Here is a 26,676-nt window from a genome sequence, read left to right as displayed (position 1 = left end):
AGCATACTGGCGACATTATCCTTCGCCCCCTCATTTGCTGATACAATGTCCCTATTAACATTAACTACCGGCATGGGTAACTGTAACTCACTGGGCACTGACATATTTGGATCTGACTCCAAACTATAATTAACATAGGATGAATCAGTCAAACTACTACTGAAATTGGGTTGAGACACGTCTAAACTAAAATTCATGGGGTCATTTTCCCCTGTCTCCATCCCACTATCACAACTTAGTTCCGCCTTTTTGTCACTTGGTTGAAACTCAGCCATTTTTCTCAGTTTGACTCCACAAACACACAAAGTTTTCAAAAGCACTGTACTTAACTTTGTGCTTCGGCGTGCTGCGTTGCTGCTAGATGAAACTGCGGGTCCGTTCACCATACACTGCAATGCTGTACCAGTTTCCGGGCCCCCGCTCGAATCAGCGCTGCCAACTGCCACTGCTGTCGTCGCCTCTGCGTAGTCTCCGTAGCTCGTCGTCTGCCAGACGCCGTCGTAGACTGCTATTCCAATCGGCGCGTAGTCACCGAAAAATTCTTCCGTTCCGTACAACACATTACAGTTCACGGACACTTTCACTGTCCTTCCTATTCACGTGGCGATATCAATTTGTACGCTACACAGTTCCTACACATAGCGAGCACTTCTGTATTGTCCGGTAATTGTCACTACTGCTTTTTTTTGAAATTCACTGGAATTTACTATTTTTATTTCCCGGCCGATGCACCACTTGCGACGGGTCAGGCTCTTATCGCGCAGTTTCCTTTCCCTGAAAGAAAATCCACCTACCTCGTTTCTTAGGTAGTTGCTGCACTCGCCTCTCCTGATAGCAGCTACTGGAAAAATTGCAGAAAAGCAGTGTTGAAGAAACTGCAATTTAATAGCCGCTCACCGGAGGCCGCGATACATGTTTGCTGAAATACAATCTATGAGCAATCTTCCTAAATAAATTGAGTTATTGGAATTGTAGTAATTGTTTACTCAAACGAGAACGCGAAGTTGGTAATTCTATTTAAGCTCTTTATTGTCTTTAAGCCTGATCATCAGCCCGCTAATCTACGTTTGAAGAAAGTTCAGTTCACAATTCTATCCACACTCAAACCCCGCCAGAATTAGCTTTCAAAGTTACGGAATTTACTTAACTGCAACACAGACGATTTTCTAACATACACGTTTGCAGTCGATGTTCAATAATAGTTCGTTTTTTAACGTTAATGCTCGCCATAAGCACTTAGTAAAAGTTTACGAAGTACCGCCACGCTTTTAATTATTAAAGTTACTCGCGTCTTTCGCGGAACGAAAAGTCACAACTCGCTCAAACTCACACTACGCGTTACTGGACTCTTCCAGTCTCAAATCGCACAGTACCGAACCGATGAAGCCGTTTTATGACTTCATTTTACACATTATTCGCGAGGACACATCAAGCATGTCTCTTCTCGATCACAGTTCCTTCGCGACTCCTCATCCACTCGCGACTCACTCTCCTAGTCTGCCAACCGTCCTCGCATCTCATTGGCTCACACATCACACAGCCAATCAGAATTAACTCTTTGGGTGCGCCTCGCGCCAAAATCTAGCACGCACCAGTCATGACTTCTGAATCATTTACGTCATGATTTCTTGTTACACAAAATTTACTGTATAATTTAACAAACCGAAAGGAAAACTAGACTTTACTTTATTTCCAGAAATTATTTAAATACTCGCGAACGTTCTGGCTGCTTGTACAATACCATACACTCTTGGACATCCGACATTCACTAAGATGGGGAACCACTGGCGACTCTGTTCCCACGGTTACATCGTCTGAACACTTGCGAGTTCCAACCTAGATTTTATACACTTGCAAAGAATGGCGAATGTCCCTCTTTCATTCACTCAGGCACACTCATTCACTCTCACCTACTCATATAAAATAACTGTTCACAAAAATTCAAAACATTTATGGTTTTAACAAAGTTATAGGTGAATTTCTAAAAGTAAAATTCTCAAAATAAATACAAAAGCACGGAAGGTGATTTTGTTTCATAGTTGGATGGTCACTGAAGGTAATCTATACATAATGGTATTTATTTAGACTCGAAAATTGTAGAAATTTGCGTTTTCTGTAAGATTTTTCTAATTTCCAAAATATGCAGGTTTCAAAGCTCAAATTTGGATGACTTATTTTTATTCATAACAGAAACTAGTATATTAACTTTTAATTTCCTCAGGTTCCTCAGTTAGAAGTTATTAAAGATGAAAGTTCCACGTTATACACGCGGCTAGTTAGCGCACAGGTCTTACATTCTCACGGTACAGACATGCCATATGGTCGTGACGTCAGACGAACGGACACCGGTAATCTGCCCGCTACAGCACATATGCTAATCTGATGGCTACTTTACAGTCTGTCTACATTTCACAGTAAATATTTGATAGAAAACTGTGCGCTCGCACTAGTTGCGACGCCACAACTCGTGAAGTGATTTTACGGGGAAATACCCACTTCGACGCTACCTCGAAGATGCTGTGTCCCATCACTCGTGTGCCAACTACAACTTCACACTCAAACTCACTTAAATCTTGATAACATGCCATTGTAGCAGCACTAACCGATCTAACAATTGCGCCAGGCATTTGTTGTCCTATATAGGGGTCTACGTAACTTTGTATTTGAATACGCATGCCTGTACCAATTTCTTTGATGCTTCTGTGCAGAGAGCACATTATAGTGTAAACACGTAACCTATCTGATGCACGGAAACACCTGGCAATCCATTAAAACGATCACGGAAACGTCTTAAAGCTTAGCACAAGAAAAACCTATTCCAAAGGAATGCACCTGCAAAGATCCTATGCAACAAAGGGACACCAAATTAACTTGTATATTAAAAGTTATATTTCACCTAGGCCAACGAAATTCCACATAAAGAATCTATTGATAACACACAAGATTTTTAGTACATCAAAGCATGTACTTAAAGTGACATAAAACACCTTGCTAATGAAACCACGTAGAAAATCTGCGCAAACAAATTCGAAAACTACCTGGCACTTAATGAAAACACTTAGTGCCCGACACATCAAAAACACGCATGTAGACTTCCTCAAAGACATCCACCTGACGCTAGAAATTACCTTGGCACTGCCTAAATACACAGAAGGAATTAACTAAAACATCTCGGTAATTTCTCTTCTAAAACTTCCGCAGCCTCGCCTCTGCGTACAGAGAGTGCGAAAGTTTGTGGGGCATACTGACCAATCCCCAAACTGTTTCATTTAGAAAGAGCTGGCGTTTCCTCCGATCATAAAACAGGAGAGGAAACTTGCACTTCTCTCGGCCTGAAGTTTTGCATTCCGTTCAACAACTGAAATTTCAAATACCGTTTCCAAAGGCTAAGAAATTCGCGAGGATCCACATCTGGAGACGCGCGACCGCATCAACCTGGCTTTAAAAATATCTTTCAACTGCCTTTCCAGGGAACTACTGCCAAGCTAAATCCAGATCCTCCATCTGAATTTGCCTAGTTGCATGCATTTGTTATCATGCCCAAATTCATTCAAATGAACTAACATACATGTTTGCGACATGTAGGTACATGTAGGTACATGTAGTACTGACTATCCGCTCTAATGAAAGTGAGCATAAAGACACACAAATTCAGGTTCCCGGTATGATCTAACTCGCTGGCACGGAAGTATGAGCATGAAAAGTACTAGCAAATGCACTCCGAGGGAAGGTACTCTGGCGAACTTGATAAGGCAAAACCCCCAAATTATATGAGGCAGGTTGAGTGACGGCTTTCGTTGCAAATTACGTGTTTCTTTATTTTTCTGTCATCGTTTCTGAATTGTATGTACTGGGATACAACAGGCATTACAACAGTGATTCGAAGTAATTCTCCGTCAGTATGGAAAAGCCGAAGTGACAATAAGTTTGGTAATATATTTTCAATGGTGTTATCCGACAGCCTACAGATATTTGAAAAATATCATGATAACTGTATTGTGGTGCTGATAAAATCTTTATTTAAAAAGTCAGTTTCGGACGACAGACCATCAACAAGTGCTTATATACCAAACTGAAATAATGCGTAAGTAGCATTACAAGACTATACTGTCACAAATGACTTAACTGACGTAAGTGTTAAGGATGACACACGCGTTATAAAATGTAGCATGTAATTTAATGATACTCATGTATTATCTCTATTTGGTGTAGACGTATCTAATGATGACCAGTCGACCGACGGTTATTGTTTAAGTAAAGATTTTATCAGCAGCTCAAGGCGACATTTTTCAAATAAGATTCGTTTAGCTTGAGTCCTGATATTGATTACACAAGTAAGTAAACATTGTTCAAAGGCAACTACCTTACTTCCTTCCTTTACAACAACAAGAAAATTAAATTTCATAATACTCTATGTTTTTACTGGAGTTAAATATAACACTGAATTTTGAGCGCTACTGGAAACTGCTAGCCACCCAAGTAATCGGTAATGAATGGACTGGTTTTATCGACTTTGTAGAATGCAGAGGTAAGGCAGCTCAAGGCCTTGTGTTTAGGGTGCACAGCACAATTCGCTCCTCACTTTGTTTTGCAGAACTTCATTCTAACTTTACTACATTTACCCATTCTAGTACACAAATAATTCATTTGATTTCCGTATCATCCAGTGAAACACTGTTACGAAACAGGATTAGTACAACGCACCATTATTTCAAGCATGCACGGCGCACTTATGAACGATGGCTCAAATGGCTCTGAGCACTATGGGACTTCGCTTCTAAGGTCATCAGTCCCATTGAACTTAGAACTATATAAACCTAACTAACCGAAGGACAACACACACAACACCATAGCGGTCGCGCGGTTCCAGACTATAGCCCCTAGAACCGCTCGGCCATCCCGGCCGGCTATGGTCGATGGTACTGAATTCCATCTTCCATTGAAGTAGGCGGATCTCTCCGTAGCTTTTTCATGGATCACCGATGTGAGCAATAAAATATTATTATTTACACTTAACTCCTGTTACGATGCACTCATTCTCGTTATCTCGTTGCCTGCCGAAGAAATAAATACGTGATAAATGAAGTTATTGTTTCATGTGCATTTGTGCAACCTATTATGCCTTCATGTGTGTATGAGAACTTGAATCACATCATTACATTTGTAAATTATATATAAATTTTGAGTTACGTCATAAGGTTATAACCGTCTAAGCTGGGTACAAGAGGAAGAGCGAAAAATCACCTCGTGGCTCCGCGTAGTTTTTATAGCCGCGCTTTCTATGAAAATTATTTATTTGTTTCCTAATACATTTAAAAACCTTTTGTTAACAGAAAAAAGCTGTTAATCAGTATATAAAGAGGGTACGTTGGTTCCGTGGTTCTTGGGTTTCTTCTGTAGGCATACTACTCAGAGATACAGATAGATAGATAGATAGAGAGAGAGAGAGAGAGAGAGAGAGAGAGGGGGGGGGGGTGGGGAGAGAACGAATTATCTGAAAGGGACGGAAATCGGTAGCTGTGATGTACGTGTGCAGACAAACAAATGCTTATAATTCCAGAAAAAATGGATGATTTATTCAAGAGAAAGAGCTTTACGAATTGAGCAAGTTAATAACGCACTGGTAAATGTCTGGCTCTTACTCAAGCAATTATTCGACTTGGCATTGATTGACAGAGTTGTTGGACGGACGCCTCAGGCATATTGTGCCAAATTCTGTCCAACTGGCTCGACAGACTGTCGGAATCCCGAGTTGGGGATTCGCCGCGCACAATGCTGCAAACGTTTTCAGTTGGGGAGAGATCCGGCGACCTTTCTGCCAAGATAGGGTTTAGCAGGCATGAAGTCAAGGAGTATACACTCTCGCCGTGTGCATGCAGGTATTATCTTGCTGAAATGTGAGTCCAGGATGGATTGCCATGAAGGGCATCAAAATGGGGCGTAGAATACCTTTGACATAGGTCGTATGGTTGGCTACAGTCAGATTGGCACCGTAGCACGGTCCATGGTGTCTCCTGACACGTCTTCGGCCAGGAATCTCATTGACTGAAGTAGAATTGTCTTCACTCATGTGTCCCGCTTAGAACTGAGCCCCACTGACCGGCGAAGACGTGTTTGGAGACACCCTGGACAGCAGAGGGATAAATGCTTAAATACGTGTCGGAGGTGGAGCAACACGTCATTCACTTCATCTACATACATACTCCGCAATCCACCATACGGTGCGTGGCGGAGGGTACCTCGTACCACAACTAGCACCTTCTCTCCCTGTTCCACTCCCAAACAGAAAGAGGTAAAAATGATGCCTCTATACGAGCCCTAATCGCTCTTATCTTATCTTTGTGGTCTTTCCGCGAAATATAAGTTGGCGGCTTTAAAATTGTACTGCAGTCAGCCGAAAATGCTGGTTCTCTAAATTTCCTCAGTAGCGATTCACGAAAAGAACGCCTTCTTTCCTCCAGAGACTTCCACCCGATTTCCTGAAGCTTTTCAGTAACACTCGCGTGATGATCAAACCTACCAGTAACAAATCTAGCAGCCCGCCTCTGAATTGCTTCTATATCTTCCCTCAATCCGACCTGATAGGGATCCCAAACGCTCGAGCAGTATTCAAGAATAGGTCGTGTTAGTGTTTCATAAGCGGTCTCCTTTACAGATGAACCACATCTTCCCAAAATTCTACCAATGAACCGAAGACGACTATTTGCCTTCCCCACAACTGCCATTACATGCTTGTCCCACTTCATATCGCTCTGCAATGTTACGCCAAAATATTTTATCGACGTGACTGTGTCAAGCGCTACACTACTAATGGAGTATTCAAACATTACGGGATTCTTTTTCCTATTCATATGCATTAATTTACATTTATCTATATTTAGAGTTAGCTGCCATTCTTTACACTAATCACAAATCCCGTCCAAGTCATCTTGTATCCTCCTACAGTCACTCAACGACGATACATTCCGTACACCACAGCATCATCAGCAATCAATCGCACATTGCTATCCACCCTATCCAAAAGATCATTTATGTAAATAGAAAACAACAGCGGACATACCACACTTGCCTGGGGCACTCCAGATGATACCCTCACCTCCGATGAACACTCACCATCGAGGACAACGTACTGGTTTCTATTACTTAAGAAGTTTTTGAGCCACTCGCATATTTGGGAACCAATCCCATATGCTCGTACCTTAGTTAGGAGTGTGCAGTGAGGCACCGAGTCAAACGCTTTCCGGAAGTCAAGGAATATGGCATCCGTCTGATACCGTTCATCCATGGTTCAAAGACATCATGTGAAAAAAGGACGAGTTGTGTTTCACAGGAGCGATGCTTTCTAAAGCCGTGCTGATGCATGGACAGCAACTTCTCTGTATTAAGGAAATTCATTATATTCGAACTGAGACTTGCTCAATTTGTGGAGCTCTTTCTCTTCACAGTTGATATACGTCTACCCAATTTGCAGTCATTCGGACCTTCGGATATTCCCTCCGTGGTTTGTCGTGCTTTTTTGTGTTAGAGGTATTTTAGTCCACTACAATTTCTTGAAAGGGGACAGGATATAACAGAGCTGATTTCAAAGACAAGATAATAATATGTCGTTAGATGCCTTTTCTCAATTCAGCCCCATTACTAGTCATTCTTCTGGGAATAAATTGACAGGATCGATATACAAAAGAGGTAGAAGAAGAAACTTACTGTGCTCTACCCTTAGTGTCCTACGGTAGTTAATATCCGAAGGTCTGTGTGTCTGGTGTTCGGTCAAGTTAAGGGCCTAACAGGATAAAATCCAACATTGGCACTGAAATTACTTTGATTCACCTAACAATTAATAAATCTAAGATTGGAATAATATTATTGTGAGGAGTCATCAAGTAGGATACAAAGAGTTCCATACAACTGTATTAACTGCACTTGGACGGCAGAAAATTTCCAGGAGAATTAAAGGCGATGATAGTTACGAAGCAGTGTAGTGAGGTTAGACACACGTCTCACATGTGGGGAGTAACTGTGTAACGTGATAGAAGAATGAAACGGTGGATCTAGCAGAATGACAATTCAGGAGTTAGTGTCTGTCATTGAGGAAGAAATACAGTGGTTGTTTGGCATGAAGTATTAATACCTTAAGTATGTGGAAGGACATGTGTTGTCAACACTCTCCCGAATTAGAAATTAAGAGATGTAGCGTATTTTTCTTGCCACACTTCAATTAAATGTCCATTAAGAAATTAATGGCTCGAATACAGAGCTGTATAATTAATTTGACGGTCTGCTCTGAATACTCCATCTGTTTCTGGTTGGTGTAAATGTTGCAATAAAGATACCCTGCCCTAGCATTTGTGAAACAGAGAAGGTGATACACAGCATTTTTTCAGTTATGTGTTGAGTGAACGTTCTTTAGCTATACATTATGTTCGTGGCCTATTTTCAATGGCATTTTATCTGTTTCAGATATGCCCGAAATACCGGAACGTAGGATGATGAGCCAGGCGGGCGACAACATAACGTTGGATTGTCCCGGCGTGACGGACATGTCCCTGGTCCTACAGTTAGAGTGGTGGGCGAACGATATGAAGCTGGTGCAGTATTCCGACGCAGGAACCACCGTCTGGGAGAACCGGCGTCGCATCACGCTACGCAAAGATAATTTCGCTCTTGAGATCCACCCGGTGAGCGCTGAAGACAACGGTCGCTACACGTGTCTCGTCAACAGCCGCCCACGCCCGGAGGCGTACATTATGCTTCAGGTGCAGGGTGAGTGCCTTACACGTACCACCTCTCTCTGCCTGCCGCTTTCTTATTACGCTCCTCTCTACGAGGGTCAGCCAAATAAAAACGTTCCGGCGGCCTTGCAAATAGGTAGTGCTTTTAGACGCTGTGGTAATACACATTGAAATTTACAGAATTTAAGAAAGACTCACATGAACTTGCTAATCAATGGCAGCAGGCTATTGTTTTCCTGTTCAGTGCTAAAACTGGTTTGCTACAGCTCTCCATGGAAGTCCATCTTTTGCAAGTGTTTTGATCCCTACGTAACGACTGCAACCTACATCCAATTGAATTTGTTTATTGTAGTCAACCCTAGGCCTCTCTCTACTTGTAATGCCGGCACTGCCCTCCATTACTACGAGTGTTGCCCAGAAAGTAATGCACCGCATTTCTTTCTTCGATAGTTCTTCATTGAACATAATGAGAATTACACCCACGAAAGAATGGTGTTTTATCTACACACAATATTTTTCCATGTAATCTCCATCCCGTTCTACGGTCTTCCTCGTCCGCTGAACTAGGGCTTGTATGCCCTGTCGGTACCAATCCTTGTCCTTGTGGCGGAACATCATCTCGCTGCAATATGTCGGTTGTGAGAGCCGTGGATGGTCTCCCAGACCGCTGCAAATCGTGGAGTTCCACCAAACCGCCTTCTGATGAACTCACCCTCCGGGCCCAGCGACTAAGTTTACTTCTGTCGCCAGCAGATGCTCCATAGACTTTGCACAAGCGTTCGTGAATATTCAGAATATTTTCTTTCTCTGCAGTGATAAATTCAATGATGGCACGTTGCTTGTAACAATACATCACCTACAGACGCCATTTTGAAACTGTCCTTGCAGCTACGCTATCTGTCGGAAGTGACGGAAACTTGGTGTGCTCACTCAGGAAACTTCATATAATACATACGTAACGTTTCGCATTCGTAGCATTGTTTTCGGCTGCGAAAAAAAAATCATTACTTTCTGGGCAACCCTCGTAAATAAACGATTTCACGATGAATCCCATCTTTTAGCCAAGTTGTGCCATACAGTTCTGTTCTCCTTGTTTGATTCAATTCCGCTCCGTTAGTTATCCGATCTATTCAACTTTCCGCGTTCTTCGGAAGCATCACGTTTCAATAACTTGTATTCTGTTCATGTCCATATCATCCATCGTCCACGCTTTATTTCCTTATAAGACTATGTGCAAATTCATTAGAAAAAATTTACTAACAAAAATATTCAAGCAGATTTTAACATATTTCCGTTGTTCAGTAGTGCTTTCCTCGATATTGCCAGTACACACATTATATCCTCCTAACATTTTAATCATCTGCAGTCCAAATAACAAAACTGATCTACTACTTTTAGTGTTTCATCAACCTAATGTACTTCCCACAGCGTGACCTGATTTAACCCTTTCCTTTTGCCACTCTTTTAACCACCTTTAATTACCTTATCCACTCCCTTGAACCGATCTTCAAGTTCCTTGCTGTCTCTGGCAGAATTACAACGTCGTCAGCACACTTCTCCATGAAATTTAATTCCTTTCCAAAATTTCTCCATGTTTCTCTTTATAGTTTTCTGAGTATTGAAACCGAGTGACATGAGGACTAAGCTACAACCCTATTTTACTCACATATCAACCTCTGTCCCCTATGATGTACCTCGTCTCTCATCACTGCAATCTGGCATCTGTAACAGTTGTGGATAACCGTCCTCCCTCTGTGTTGTATCTCCGATTCCTTTATATTTTTTCCAGATAAGGGGGATTCCTCATGTGGCTAAACACTGCAGTGGAAAATGGATGATTACTTTTGAAAGCATCCTGCTTGTACTTTCAAGTATACATCTGTTTATAAATTAGGAATTGGGATATTGCAGCGAAGAACTCTTCCCTAAGGCTTTGGTTTTCAGATAACTTGACTTTGGTAACATGTTTTACTTCGTTCGCACCAACGATATATTTGTTACATGAAGATCAGCACTGACTGTACTTATTCACATTATAATATTTGTCAACATGCGTATGCTCTGTTATCAGTTCAGGCACATTAAGAAGAAAACTATGTCGTTGCCCATTTTGTTCGAAACATAGACTGGAGAAACTTATTCCATTTCCCCGGCAACTCATGTATATAGCCTCCCTGACTCTTTCATTCCTTTCAACCAATGAATTATTGATGCTGTGAAATAATCTTCATACCCTGTCTAGCTCTGAATGAGTTTTGAGTATATTTATTGACACTGAGACAATTTTCTAAACGTAACTCTATAAGTGTAAAGTGTTTCATGCTTCCCATTTTGCCCCAACCTTTTCGTCTCCTTGTATTTATTTCAATCAATGCCATTAGCAATTTGTAATATATGTTCTTTAATTTCCTCCGTTAACATATTAATAATTATGAAGCTTCGAGATGTATCTCAATAACCAACTTGCCCCACGTTCTTATAACATATATCTATAAACTTTATACATCCGCATTTTCCTCTGAAACATTTTTGTTCCTATTCATCCTAGCGCAGTTAACATACTTCGATTTGGAAGCAATATTGAGTTCCACCTCTCAAATACAATACATTCCACCGTTTTTCATTTACGACAGTGCTGTCCATCTTATTTCTGACAGTTACATGTAAGTGATTATGCTGGTCACTTAATCGGCGTTGCGTGTTATACAAAACTAAGTGGAACCAGATACAAATGGTCCCATGTCCACTTTCAACTTCTAAACCTGATTAAGTATTTCATTCTTGTGAAGAAGAAAATGGACTGGTGTGGCAACCTGAAGACAGAAACAAATAACCACAAATTATTTGTTTCTGCTCAATCCATTCTACGGAAATAATTCGAGTATGAAAATTATTCCTAGAACAGTTTCGATTTTACCATACAAACAGAACAGGTATAAATATATATACTATAGGCTGTAACAGCAGCCAACACAATCAGTAATTTACTGTCGAACATTTATTTTGCCCACTGGCTACCGGTTTAGGTACCAAGTACCATCATCTGGACATCCCCTGGTGCCCAGCCGTCAAGTTCGCTTTCCAAGAAGGTGTTCCACATACCTAATTTATTATAAACAGCTAACTTCGAAACAAAAATGAATTTATTGCGTAGTAAGTAAGATGATTTTGTTTTATATGAATAAGTGGACTGTAAAACGTATGAGAAATACTGACTGGATAAGTTTTGCTCGCTCAAAACAGCGTATCATTTGTGAAAGTCCACAGTTAACGATAATAAGCTATGTAGTCAAACTGTTGTGAAACTGTTAAGGTAGTGCCGGCCAAAACAATTATTAACTGTGACATAATCAGCCATATAGTAACATGACGCCTACTAACACCCAGTTTCATGTCTCAAACTCACCTTAAATCGGCACATCAGTCCTTGAACTTCGTTGATATGTCAAGAAAGTAAAATTAAATTTATGCAACAAGCTTTCTTTGCCCAGGAGCTCACCATCGCTTTTCTGCTTTCGTATTATATCCTACCAATATTTCATACTGAATAACATCTTGATCTTTCTTATGTCCCACATAATAGACTCATAATTACTTTGCATTTGAAACGAATATTTCGCTACATAACACTCGATGTCAGGCAGCAGTTTTTCAGCATTCCTACTCTGAAATTCTCAAGCGCTACCCCACTGCTACTACTCTTATTTGATCATCTTCTTCTTCCTATGATTTTGTCTTCAGTATGGAAACTAATACTTAAGGCAAGGCAGGTTAACAGGTTAAATCTGCAGTCGATTACTGTGGATCTCTCTTGTTCTTATGCTTTAATTTTCATCAGTTTCTCTGCCTAATTACTATTAATTTACCAGAGTTCGTAAAATTTACGTGAACCTTCCTGATCTTTCTTCAGATTTATAACTGCAATGAATATACATCATTAGCTAACGATTGTAAAGTCCATCACTGAATACAGAAGCAGAATTAACAGTCACATACAGTAACCTTTTTAAAAAATTTCTAAAGCGGAAATTTCTTCATTTTCAGTGCATTAAACCACATTCACGTTTACTAATCTTAACACACAATTTATCGCAACGATCGTGGGATAATTTTAGCACTTATAATCTGTTGCACTTCACTTTCTTGTTTTTGTGTCGTAACGTTTATGTTAGCAAAGAATATAGCAACCGTCTACTACCGTTAATCTGTACTAAACAGGCTGGGGAGTAAATTCAGTATATTGACTTTCAGATGCAACTGTAATAAACTCTCAAACATTTTTTCATCTTTAATTGTATGTGCACATAGTCTTAAGGAATATTTATCGGTCCTGTGATGTTTATTGTGTCTAACCACATATGAAGAGCTGTGAAAAGTATGTAAGCTACAAGCGCAATAAATCAGTTTCTTAACATTATTAACGTGTGATAGTTTTTCTTCATTAATCCTCCACAACTAACCAGAAGGTTGACGTTCTTATACTATAACTTTTATTAGTTCATCATCATCGCTGAATTGAAGCCGAATTACTGATCGTACAAATAGTCCAGCGAAATCCTGAATTACAGCTTATAAGATTACATAAGAGCTCCCAAATAAACTTATTTTTTGAATATAGAAATGGAAGTTGAATGGTGACGTACTAGCTCGAAGCACTCTGTATCACGGCAGTATTTTTCCCTCCTCCTATACGTCAATTTAATCACAGCAATGTGAGCCGACATTTCTTAAAAGCATCTGCCTGAACTTCCTTGTACATATTCCTGGAATTTAACAGCACTACATGCTTCACTATTTACTAAACAGGTTTCTAAATTCTGTTAAGCGTCCCTCTTTCCGAAGTTTTCCAGTTTTCTCATCTACTACTGGCCGTTTATTACAAGCTGTAATCTTCATGAGTCCAATTTAATCTGTTTATAGTTTTTAAGAATCCATTATCAGCGAATTGGTGCACTTTATGTTTAATTTATCAGTTTTTCAATAATTACATATTTCGAAATTCATTCAACAAAACTAAGTCCTCAAACTACTTGTTTACTATTCTCACAATTATCTCTGTTACAACTGTCTTCTTAATTATTATTCTAGTCTGCAAAACTCTGTTTCTTCTTGTGTTGAGTACGAAAGGTCGCACTTTTAACAACACTGCTAAAGCCGTTATTGTTTTATGAATAATGTGCAGCATTATATTGCTCCGTTCTGACGTTATAACAGCATTCTCGTATGTCACTTTATTATCTCGCTAAATTTCTAGTTATTTGTTTACAATCTTACACAGTTCTGTGCTGTCCATAAGCACAGGCAGAAAGGAGTTTAACTGCCAGACATTGGTAGACGAACCAGACGCAGAGTTCCGTTGTTGGTGACTTTGAGTAAGAGGAGCGAGTACATAGTATCCATCGTAACTAAGCGAGTCGCCCGTAGCCATAAACTTTCAGCTTAGAACGTAGAGCCCCGAATGGATATTTAAGACTGCAACTTTGTGTGTGCCGTTTAGGAGTTTTAGGTCAGATGAAAACAGTTTACCAGATCGGGAATAAAATCGGGGACCTTGCCATTCGCAGGTAATTATCGTGTCTCCAACATTATTCTAGAATGAAACATGTATCCTACCCCGCCCGATTATCATTTCTGCTTGTATCTCTCTCCTACTTTCCAATCTTCACAGAAATCTCCCGCATTTCTTGCTAGACTGCCACTCGTTGGAAAAAGCATATCACGAATAAATGGCTTAGTGACGCCTAAATTCCGTTTCTAGAATCAAAATATCACTCTGTTGTAACTCTACAGACGATCTAAAGCGTACATTGCTAAATTTTCACTCCTGGAAGAAATGGTAACGTGAAGAAATTGAGGAGCACAAACGCTAACATTAAGTTATATTACATTAAAATGCTCGCGTAAATTCTTCAGTTAATTCTTCAGAAATTCTTTTTCGGCGACCGCTGCGACAGAAAATGCGAGAAGTCAACATTTCTACATTTAAATACAAATTCTGCAAGCGACCATACGCTCTTAGATGGAGGTTATATTCCACCATTGCTAGTCATTTCCTGTCCTGTTCCACTCGCAAACAGAAAGAGGGAAAAACGATTATCTGCACGATTCCGTACGAGCCGTTATTTCTTTTAGCTTGTTTTCATTGTTCGTACACGACGTGTAAGTTCGTGGTAATGGGATTGTTCTGCTGTCTGTCCCAGACACCTATTTTCTAAAAAATTATATGAAATACTTCACCAAAACAATGTCTTCTTCCCTCCAAGGATTCTCATTTGGGATCACGAAGCATTTCTACAACAGTGGCGTATTTATCGAACCGACCGGCGACAGATGTAGCAGCATGCCTCTGAATTGCTTTGACCTATTCCTTTAATCCGATTTAGTAGGGATCCCATACACTCGAGCAGAAATAAATAATGGGCCGCACAAGTGTTCTGTTCTTAGCCTCCCTTAAAGATGAGCTACAGCTTCCTATAATTCTCCCAGTAAAGTGAAGTCCACCATTCCGTATTACGTCGTTTTGCAACGTTTCGCGTAGATATTTCATCAACGTAGCTGTATCAAATACAACATCACTAATATGTATTCGAGCACTACAGGATTGTTTTTCTATTTCATGTTCATTAACTTACATTTTTCCATATTTAGAGTCAGCTGCCATTCATCACACGAAATAGAAAATACATTCAAGTCCTCCTGTATTTTTCTAGAGTCATTGTTGGACGATACTTTTCCGTAAACTTCAGAGTTGTCAGCAAACAGACTGCTGCTCACCCAAACGTTCAGACTGTTTATATACGGAGGGAACACGACCGTTCCTAACATAACCACTGACGGTACATTTACGTCCGAAGAACACTCGCTGTTCAAGACAATGTACTGGGTTCCATTACTTAAAAGTCACATATATTTCCACTATACACGCGCAAGAGGACGGTAATACTAGGAGCTGCCTCTACTAAACGTTTTCTCCTTGCATTTGCGAGGCAAACATCCTCTAGGAAACATTTATGGGCTACTGAAAATGACTAATCACTCTAAATCAATGAGCCTTTAAAGAATTTACATAATTATTTGCTTGACATAAACTTTATTGTTGAAGACAAACTGATCGCTGATGCTGTCTCCCAATAAATTGGCAAACATTAAAAAAACGATAACGATTACTATGGTCACTACTTCATGAGGCACACCTGCTAGTATAGCTTGTCGCTCAGACTACTAGCTTCCGAGAGGCCGATCTAAGTGATGTTTCCTGGAGGGTTTTCAACACTCAACTCGGCCAATATAGAGCTGGTTCCCTTTCTTCTATTCATAAACATAATGCAAAGCAATTATTCTGTGAATGTACACAGATAAATTTAACAAGATTTGTTGATTGTTGACGCTTACCATCCCTTTGCGTAACTCACATACAGGAGAACAAGAACGATTTCTGACATTAGAATTGTAAGAAAATAAAGTTACAAGTTGTGGATGGAAGATTGCCTATCGTAACAGGACTGAGCCACAGCGGGGAAAAGTAGAAGAACTAGCAAATTATTGCGTGACAGTATTGATAGCAACAAACCGCGAATGAGCGATCTCCCATCAACAGGACACTTCCAAGATGAGGAAAAAGTAGGAAAAATATAACATTATTGAACTTCACATTATTGATCTGGATATTATTCACGTCCTAACGGTGATACCCAAACACGAAGGCTGTACCACCTCAACGTTGTACCGCAAAATGTCCATTACCGAACACCTGGGTATTTTAAGGACGTATGAATGGCCACGAGAATGCCCAGCATTAATCGGTATGCCGACAAAGTTGCTTCCGCTTGAGTCTCGCAGTTATGAACGTGCGGAATAAACATGGAAGTCAATTACGTTGTTGGCGTGTCAAAAGGCCGTGGCTACTCGCATCTTCCTAGTGGAAAATGCTGGACAGTCTAGTGCTAGCACACTTCCGCTGACAAATTGTTACCTTACGGTATGGACTTGAAACAGGGCAGTGGGGCCGTGGAAGTTTGAATTTGGCTGACCCTCGTGTGTACGATGTTGCGCAGGTAAGTCGACGCTCTAGGCGGCAGCCAGGCGGCGGCGGGGTGGTAGCTGCACTCCCCACGACTGGACTCCAGCCGGACAGCAGCACATCCAGTTCCAGCTGCACTCTGCCGTAGCATAGCACAGGTCCCTGCCACACGTTTAAGGGCTGCAGGAGCTAGCCTGCCAGATACGGTGCTGAAGCGTTCTAGATGCTGGTACATTTTCTGCGTGACCAAGAAGAGAAGCTTTCACCTCAGATGATCAGAAGAGTTTCGGAAAGTTTATGTCACTGGGATCACATGTTCTATGACAATTATAATCAGTGTAAAATTGTTTAACTGTATGATTGAAAAATAATTACTTAAAAGCACACCAGATTCCACTGATAATATTTTTGATGGTAAATTTCTCACAATAAAGGATGTCAATTGCACAGATTTTCGTCGATGTCAATAGAATTTACAGCCATATCTAAACGAGGAAAGTTCGAGTGCAATGCTTGACTTTTACTTCTATTACTTAAATAATGGCACTAGGTTTCGGCCAGTTGCTAATTATTTACTAGCAGTTGCTTGTAAGCAACAGAAATTCGCGTGCAGTGCTTGTCCTTTACTTTTATTACTTAAACAATGGATTAGGTTTCGTCAGTCCACTAGCAGTTCCAAGGATTTTTCTTTTTCCAGGTAAGTGAAACTTTCTTCAATCTACGTTGGCACCACTTGTTTGAAATAAAAGTATTAGAAAACCACGTTTATTATCTGTAATATATATATGTTAGTTTGTTATTTACATATTGCATATACCATAATGGCGACCTCTCGTCGATGTGGAACAAGTCAACTTTATAGCTACAATACTTTGTCACGGAAGAATGTGGATGATGCTGTTTGTTTACATCATTGTCTCTTGACTACGTTATATATCTTCCTTAAACACATACAAACTGTTATCGCATATTCAGAAATTCTTCTATGGAACAGAACTATTGAAGCAGAGATGATTTTAATTTTTGTTTGAAATTAGTATAAGCGTTTAGTTTATTAAATTCTTCAAATCAATGAGTATGTGGTCAAAGATTTTTACACCTCACTCATATCCGTGTCATACTAAGGCTCATTGATGGATATTGTAAGTAAAATTTCCCTCTAGTACTACATTTGTGAATGTTATTGTTTTCTCGAACTGTGAAAGACTGTTGGGAGCAAACTACTTTATCTGCTATTCGTACTGTGAAGGCTTTGTCACTATGCTCAACCACTTACAGCAGTTTACAAGAATCTCTAGAGTGAACGTTATATACCATCCTTATTACACGCTTCTGTGCAAGAGACTTTTTTTCCTCAGTAAAGAGTTACGCAGAATGTGATGCTATAAGGCGTTAGTGACTGAAAACTGGAAAAGTAAGTCGAAGTCTCCACGTTTTCTTATCCAAAATCTGACATTAACGTAATGTAAATGCTGCACACCTTCAACGTCTTTAAAGTCTGTAACATATGATTTTCATTTCAGGTAAACATCAAAGATTTCAAAATATTCTGTGGCATTTATTGACTTGCATTATTTCTAATGTTGTGCTCAGGTTCCGTGCAGTACTGACTTAGGTGTATTGTATTTTATCTAAGTTTAGGTATTGTTCATTTGTAGAGAAATATTTATTAATTTTCAAGAAAAAGTGATTTACATTTTTATCTGTTGAATTTTCTTAATTAGGCTTCATGATAATATATGAATCGTAAGCATAGACACTATTTCTGATTCTTGGATATACGATGAAAGATCATTTACATACACTGTTGTGGTTGGCAGGAGAGCCAAACTCGTGTTACTAGAGGAGGCCGAAAGGCACGCGTTTTAGCTCACGCAGCCTGGCGTGAGGTCTGGAACAGGACAAGGAAATTAGAATTTAGAAAAACGGACGTAGCTGGTGGAATACTTAACTTTAATCCATTAAACATTAACGTCGGTCTTCACTGTACATAGTTCATAATATCAATAGTAACTGATAATGGCGCCTTGCTAGGTCGTAGCAAATAACGTAGCTGAAGGCTATGCTAACTATCGCCTCGGCAAATGAGAGCGTATTTAGTCAGTGAACCATCGCTAGCAAAGTCGGCTGTACAACTGGGGCGAGTGCTAGGAAGTCTCTCTAGACCTGCCGTGTGGCGGCGCTCGGTCTGCAATCACTGATAGTGGCGACACGCGGGTCCGACGTATACTACCGGACAGCGGCCGATTTAAAGGCTACCACCTAGCAAGTGTGGTGTCTGGCGGTGACACCACATTCCTCCCCCGCAAATCGGCGCACGGTTGTGGCATAAGGCTTCCCTCCGCCGTTGGGAGGACCCCATGTTAACGTATGCGACGAGGTGGGGAGCCTAACAACAGGCGAGGCTGTGCCACCCGCAACCTGCCATTCGGACCGCGGGGAGCTAGGAAAAGCCTGAAAACCTGCTCCAGGGTGCACGCCAACATGCGGTGTATGCGCCCGTAGAGAGACAGGAGGGGCCGAAGGGTCGACCTCCATCGGGCCGGGGCACCCGACGGGCGAGGACGACACATGGTCCGGATCGGGCAAGAGTTCCATGTGGGAGGACAACTGGTCACGGGAAGCGATCGGCGGTGCGTGACCCAGGGAGGCGCCCGGCGGTTGCAGCGACGCGTCCACTTCGGGCGTCGCCGGCGGGAGAACAGGCGGCGGCGGCGGCGGCGGCGGCGCGTCGCCATGGGGCAAATTGGAAGGCAGCGTCGGTAACACCTGGGGCTGAGGCGACCCAGTAGATGGGTCCCCGGGGCGCTGACCGGACGGCACCGTCGCTGAAAGCAGACGGCGAGCGGCAGATACCGTGCGACGACCGAGGAGCAGCTGATTGGGATGCCGACGCACCTCACCAGAGGCCCCCAAAACCAGATACATAGCGCGTCCGAGGCAGCGAAGAATGCGCCCTTCAAGCCAACGCCGTGAACCTCGGTAGTGGCGATAGTAGACAACGTCGCCTGGAGCAAAAGCAGGTCTCTGCCGCTGCACAGGAACCTGATGCGGCGGATGTATCAAAGACATCAAGGTTCGATGATGACGACCGTGGAGCAACTCAGCCGGCGAGCGACCATGTCGGGGCTGAGAGCGATACGAGGACAAAAAGAGCAATAACGCGTCCTCCCGAGAATGCGACTCTTTCAACTTCAACATCTGTGACTTGAAAGTCCTGACCAATCGTTCAGCGGCACCGTTTGACTGTGTCGAAAACGGAGCGGACGTCGGATGTTGAATACCATTGGCCTTGCAGAATGACTAAAATTCTGCGGACATGAATTGTGGGCGATTGTCGGAAACAATAGTCTGTGGAAGACCTTCAATGCAAAAGATTGCGGATAACGCTTGGATAGTAGCAGATAACGTCTTGGAAGACATCCGGACAACAAAAGGAAAATTACTGAATGAATCTACCACAACCAACCATCAAGCATTCCATAATGGACCAGCAAAATCGATGTGTAAGCGTTGCCAAGGGGAAGTGGCTTTTGGCCATGTAAAGAATTTCCGCGGTGTTGCTGATTGTTGTTTGGCACACACCATGCAAGAAGAGCATATATTCGTAATCGCGGCATCGATTCCGAACCAAGTACAGTGCTGACGAGCAAGTTGTTTCGTTCTCACTATACCCAAATGTCCTTGGTGGAGGAGCTGTAAGACAGAGGACTGTAACGAACGTGATACCACAACCCTGGACTGATCATTATCAGAACAGAACAGCAAAACACCACGTCGTTCAAAAAGTCTCTCCTTGTGAGCAAAAAATCGGCGAACCAACGGGTCCCCGATCCGTGACTTTGACAAGGGCCATTGCGTAGCAACAAAACGCACAACGGGAGCAAGGACAGGGTCGGCAACTGTGGCTGTAGCTACACGACGAAAATCAATCGGAAACGATTCGACCACGTCATCGGTTTCCGCATCAATGAACATGCAAGCAAGTTCGGAGGAATCGAATGCCCTATCCTCAGCAACAGGCGAGCGGGACAACGCATCGGCGTTTCCGTGCTTAGCAGTGGATAGATACAAGATCTCGTAGCGGTACTGCGAGAGGAAAATAGACCAGCGAATGAATTACTGCACTGTACTTGGAGGTACAGGCTTGGTCGGATGAAAAAGCGATGTCAAAGGTTTGTGGTCTGTGATTATGGTAAAGTGGCGACCATACAAGAAATCATGAGACTTTGTAACACCAAAGACGAGAGCCAATGCTTCTTTCTCGATTTGTGAATAATTTCTTTGACCAGACGAGAGCAATTTGGACGCAAAGGCCATAGGGCGATGGTGCGATCCATCTTTGTGCGGAAGAACAGCTCCGATCCCGAAATCCGATGCATCCACCATCAACAAAGGGGGCTTCTGGGGATCGAATGGCGTAAGGCAAGTATTGGAAAGCAACGCCGATTATAACCGGCGAAAGGCGCGTTCGCGTTCCGTCGTCCAGACGAACGTAACACCCTTACGGCATAAGCGATGAACCGGAGCTGAAATGGAAGAGGCGTGTGGAACATATCTGTTACAGTAATTTATTTTTCCCAGCACACTCTGTAGCTGCTTCAAATTCTGCGGCGACGGCAAGTCTTGTATGGCACGAAGGTGCGTGGGACTGGGATGTATGCCTTGGGCATTGAGTACATGTCCCAAGTATGGCAAGTCCCGAGCAAAAAACACACATTTGTCCTTCCGCAAGTGAAGACCATTTTGTCTCAAGACCTGAAATAATGTTCGGAGATTGGCAAATGTTCTTCTTCCGTCTTTCCAGAGATCACAGTATCGTCCAGATAGTTTGCTGCAGTAGGGACCGACGCACAAACAGTTTGTAGATATTGCTGAAACAATGCAGGGGCGGATGCACACCCGAATGGCAGTCGTTTGAATTGATACAACCCAAGATGCTTGTTAACCACCAAAAGAGCTGGGATTCTTCATCCACCGGTATTTGCAAGTACGCATCTGCTATGTCCAACTTCGAAAAATATTTACCCGGGCACAGTTCGTGAAAAAGATCTTCCGGGTGGGGTAAAGGAAAAGTTGCAATCTCTAGTTGTGGATTCACTGTTGCCTTGAAGTCCACACAAAGTCTCAATTTGCCGGAAGGTTTTGGCAAAATTACTAAGGGTGATGCCCAGAGAGAAGCCTACACACGTTCAGTTACACCTTGTGATTCCAAATCGTGTAATGTTTTTGCGACCTCATCACGCAATGCGTGGGGAACATTGCGCGCTCTGAAAAATTTCGGTTGCTCGTTTACTTTCAGTTCCAAATGTGCTTTATAGTTCTTAGCGCAACCGAGGCCCGGTGCAAAAATGTCTGCAAATCCTTCACATAGACGAGAAACACTGTATGAAGGCACCGTCTTGTTCACTGATAGGACCTGATTTACTATAGACAAGTTAAACAACTGAAATAAATCGAAACCAAACAAGTTCACTGCAGAAGAAGAACGAAAGACGTAAAATGACACTAGTTTTTTTGTCCTTTGTACGTTGCAAGAAGGCTGCACTGTCCTAACACAGTGATATCGTGACCGGAATAACTAGTTAACTTAACATTTGCGAGACGCAACGGTGGTGTGCCCAACAGTTTGTAAGTGTCTTGATTGATCAGTGAAACTGCAGCTCCGGTATCGAGCTGGAATGGTATCACTTTGCCGTTAATGTCCAAGTCTACAAAAAGTTTATTGTCCTGCTGACGACAAGAGCGACTGTCTCGTGCAACGCGAACTGACACTGGTACATAATCACTTGCGACTTGACGGGAGTTCCGGCGATGTCGACGAACACTATTTTTGGGCCGAACACAGTCACTGTTAGAGAGAGTGGATCTGGGCGGCGTGGAATGAAGTACATGAATTTCCATGGGCGAAGTTTCGTGAGCCTGAGTATCCATGGTTCGATTCCGATTCCGGTGCGGAGCAAAGGGCCTGGAACGGTTTTGAGCTTGCGATCTGAGCTTTTTCTGGCAAACACTCTGAACATGCCCTTTTTTTATTACAATAAAATCAATTAGCTTGACGTGACGGGCAATTCTCACGCGACTGTTTAGTAGCACACTGCGGGCATGATTTGCCTACTACATTTGCTTGCCTGCGCAGCACAAGTGGCCGAGAGCCTGGCGGCAGCGGCGCGGCCGGGCACGAGGGCTCTTTACTGCTCCGTGCAGCTCGCCCGGCGGGCCGGTTAACCTGACACACTGCTGGCGAAGTTTCAAATGATTCCTGAGCAAAGTCAGGTGTGACCTGCCGATCCAATATGTCCATCACTTGTTGAAGGGAGGGATTTACTAGTTTCAAAATCTGTTCTCTTATACGAACATCACAAACGTTATGTGCAATTGCATCACGTACCATAGTATCTGAATAAGGGAGTCCACATTGACACTCAAAAGCACAATCCCTAGTAAGGTCTTGCAAGGTTGCAACCCACTCCCGATTAGTCTGACCTGCCGTACGTTTTGTACGAAAGAAGGTATACCTTTTCGCAACTACATTGACTGATTCTTTGAAATATGCATCTAATGCAGATAAAACATCTTCGTAGGACGGAGTTGCTACGTCGCGTCGGGGAAATAATTTGACTATCACGCGGTACGTGGTCACCCCTACTGAAGGGGTGCCGCTCGTTACCTTGAATTCTGTAGGCGCCGAGATGGAATCCAAATTGTCGTGACCACTCCGTTCAGCTTTCCAGTGCAGCATCAAAAGGACGAAAAGTTGGGGGAACAGCGTGTTGTGGCTGCATTAGCGGTGAAGCGGCTGCTGCCGCATCGTTTTGCATTGAACGTTGACCCTGGACGAGCTGTGCAAGGGCATCCAGTAAGGACTGCGTCTGATGATTCTGTAAGCGATAAAATTCGGACAGTACATCTGTAGATTGTGGTGAAGCCATTACACAAGTAAATCAAGGGAATATCGATAAGAACGCGGTTTTGCCTCGTCGCCAATGTTGTGGTTGGCAGGAGAGCCAAACCCGTGTTACTAGAGGAGGCCGAAAGACACGCGTTTTAGCTCACGCAGGCTGGCGTGAGGTCTGGAACAGGACAAGGAAATTAGACTTCAGAAAAACGGACGTAACTGGTGGAATACTTAACTTTAATCCATTAAACATTAACGTCGGTCTTCACTGTACATAGTTCATAATATCAATAGTAGCTGATAATGGCGACTTGCTAGGTCGTAGCAAATAACGTAGCTGAAGGCTATGCTAACTATCGTCTCGGCAAATGAGAGTGTATTTAGTCAGTGAACCATCGCTAGAAAAGTCGGCTGTACAACTGGGGAGAATGCTAGGAAGTCTCTCTAGACCTGCCGTGTGGCGGCGCTCGGTCTGCAATCACTGATAGTGGCGACACGCGGGTCCGACGTATACTACCGGACCACGGCCGATTTAAGGGCTACCACCTAGCAAGTGTGGTGTCTGGCGGTAACACCACATACACTGCCTCCAAGAAAAAGTGAGGCACCCGGGAGACATAGTCGGATATCAATGTCACTGCGTACGTGTACACACTATCGTTGGATTTGTAAGTGATTAGACTTGCATTTCTCTACGACATTTAAAACAGCCACCAATGTGCATTGGTGTAGTACGTGTTAAGTTTTATTATCAGGACTGATAAGGTATACAAGGTGCGCCAATAGCGTCAGACATTGAGTGATCATTGTGGAAGACTCGCAGAGTCTGTGTACTTGTGTGAGACGGTGTTATCAGCATCAAACAAATTTGGCCGTTTGGTTGAGTCATGCAGTATCCAGATTTGTGAGCTATTCGGATGTGACAGTAGACTGCGTGCGCTCGTGAGAGCAGATATATTCGTGATCAACTTTCTATTTAGAACCGGCCGCTGTGACCGAGCGGTTCTAGGTGGAACGGTCACGGGTTTGAATGCTGCCTCAGGCATGGATGTGTGTGATGTCCTTAGGTTGGTTAGGTTTAAGTAGTTCTACGTATAGGGACTGATGACCTCCGATGTTAAGTCCCATAGTGCTTAGAGCCATTTGAACTATTTTTTTCTATTTCGGCCACGTATGATCACCAGAAGGAAGGATCACCTAATTGTGCGCCTAGCACACTCAAGTTCCATAAATCTGCGCCTGTCGTTCGAGAGCAAGTAATGGACTGCTAAATCCTGTGTCTTGCCTCACCATTGCGGACCGAGCGAGGTGGCTCAGTGGTTAGCACACTGGACTCGCATTCGGGAGGACGACGGTTCAATCCCGTCTCCGGCCATCCTGGTTTAGGTTTTCCGTGATTTCCCTAAATCGTTTCAGGCAAATGCCGGGATTGTTCCTTTGAAAGGGCACGGCCGATTTCCTTCCCAATCCTTCCCTAACCCGAGCTTGCGCTCCGTCTCTAATGACCTCGTTGTCGACAGGACGTTAAACACTAACCACCACCACCACCACATCACCATTGCGCGGAGACTAGAAGCAGCCAGTCTAGGGAATTGCGTGTCATGCATAAGTTGCCATGAATGCCACAACACAGCAGCGTCATTTGGAGCGGTGTCGTGAACAGGAAGTGTGGACTGCTGGTGAACGGCGTCGTATTGAGTTCAGCCATGAATCGCAGTTCTGCACTACCCTCAATGATCATCGTTGGCGAGTATGGAGGGCACCTGTGGCGAGGTCCCAATCTTCCATTGTTTTGGAGAGGCTCACTTAGTGTTACTCCAGGCGTCATTGCAGAGCCATCGGGTATGTATTCAGGTCAAGGCTCATAGTGATTGAGGGAACAATTCCAGCATTGCGATACGTCAGGGACATCGTGCGTCCTCATGTGTTACTTATCATACGATACTCTCCTGGTGCCATTTCTCACCTGGGCAACGCTGGTCCGCACATGGTACGAGTCTTCATGAACTGTCTGCATCACACTGAGGTGTTCTCGTGACCAGTAAGGTCCCGAGATCTGCCCCCGATGGAACCTGTGTGGGACTACCTCGGACAGCAACTGCACAGCAGTGCCACGATATCAGGGACCAATTACAAGAGCTGTGGGTCAGCCTGGCTAAGAATATGATACGACTGCTTCATGACACCATCAATCGACTCCAGGCCCAGGCCAGACAGGGTCCCACATCATACTGATAAGTCGTCTGATACTGCAAAGGTCTTTGTTAATTTCTCTTTACTTTGTAGTCACTGAAATAATATCACATGCTCTCTCATACCGCGAAGTTTCACTTCGTTTCTCTTTCTCTTCTAAGTAATTATCTTTTTTTCAAGTTGTGTACACGTATAACAACAACAAGAGTGCACCCAATGTCGATCACCGCGGCATACCTCCAGCGATAATTTCCCTTTCTCTATATGCAGTTTCGTTGTGTACAGTCCCTCGATTTCTTAACCCGACACTACATCCCCTTAGCTACATAGGATAGAGGTTCTGTATTATAAGCTAGTTTTACAGAGTAGTGGAATGTTTTTGTTGGCAACACTACAAAACAGAAACAACAACACATACTTGAAGTAAAAAAACAAATAGAATACAGTGCTGCGGAGAAAAGTGTGTTGCGAAAAACATAAGAAACGCATAGTGCTTCAGAACATCTAAAAATCAGACCAAAATTATCGGTATGTAACACAGAAAAACAACGATGTGCTAGCAGACCACATTTCCCGATGTAGCCGGCCGCGGTGGTCTCGCGGTTAAGGCACTCAATCCGGAACCGCGTGACTGCTACGGTCGCAGGTTCGAATCCTGCCTCGGGCATGGATGTGTGTGATGTCCTTAGGTTAGTTAGGTTTAAGTAGTTCTAAGTTCTAGGGGACTGTTGACCACAGATGTTAAGTCCCATAGTGCTCAGAGCCATTTGATTTCCCGATGTAAGCGAGAAATCTGCCGAAAAATGACCGTAAGTAAAATCAAACCTATTCTTAAT

The 26,676-nt window shown here is 42.8% G+C and overlaps 1 protein-coding gene across 1 annotated transcript in view; it reads left to right on the top strand.

The window, feature by feature from the left end:
* Window positions 1–26,676, top strand: part of LOC126298288 (contactin-4-like) — a 2,176,233-nt gene that overhangs the window by 332,544 nt on the left and 1,817,013 nt on the right. Inside the window, exon 2 of the mRNA XM_049989586.1 lies at window positions 8,458–8,760. Within this exon, the coding sequence (XP_049845543.1) occupies window positions 8,458–8,760 (303 nt within the window). The remainder of the gene's footprint in view (window positions 1–8,457; window positions 8,761–26,676) is intronic.

The sequence above is a fragment of the Schistocerca gregaria genome, chromosome X (assembly GCF_023897955.1).
Source record: "Schistocerca gregaria isolate iqSchGreg1 chromosome X, iqSchGreg1.2, whole genome shotgun sequence".
Classification (NCBI taxonomy): Eukaryota; Metazoa; Arthropoda; class Insecta; order Orthoptera; family Acrididae; genus Schistocerca; species Schistocerca gregaria.
This window is presented reverse-complemented; position numbering and strand designations above follow the sequence as displayed.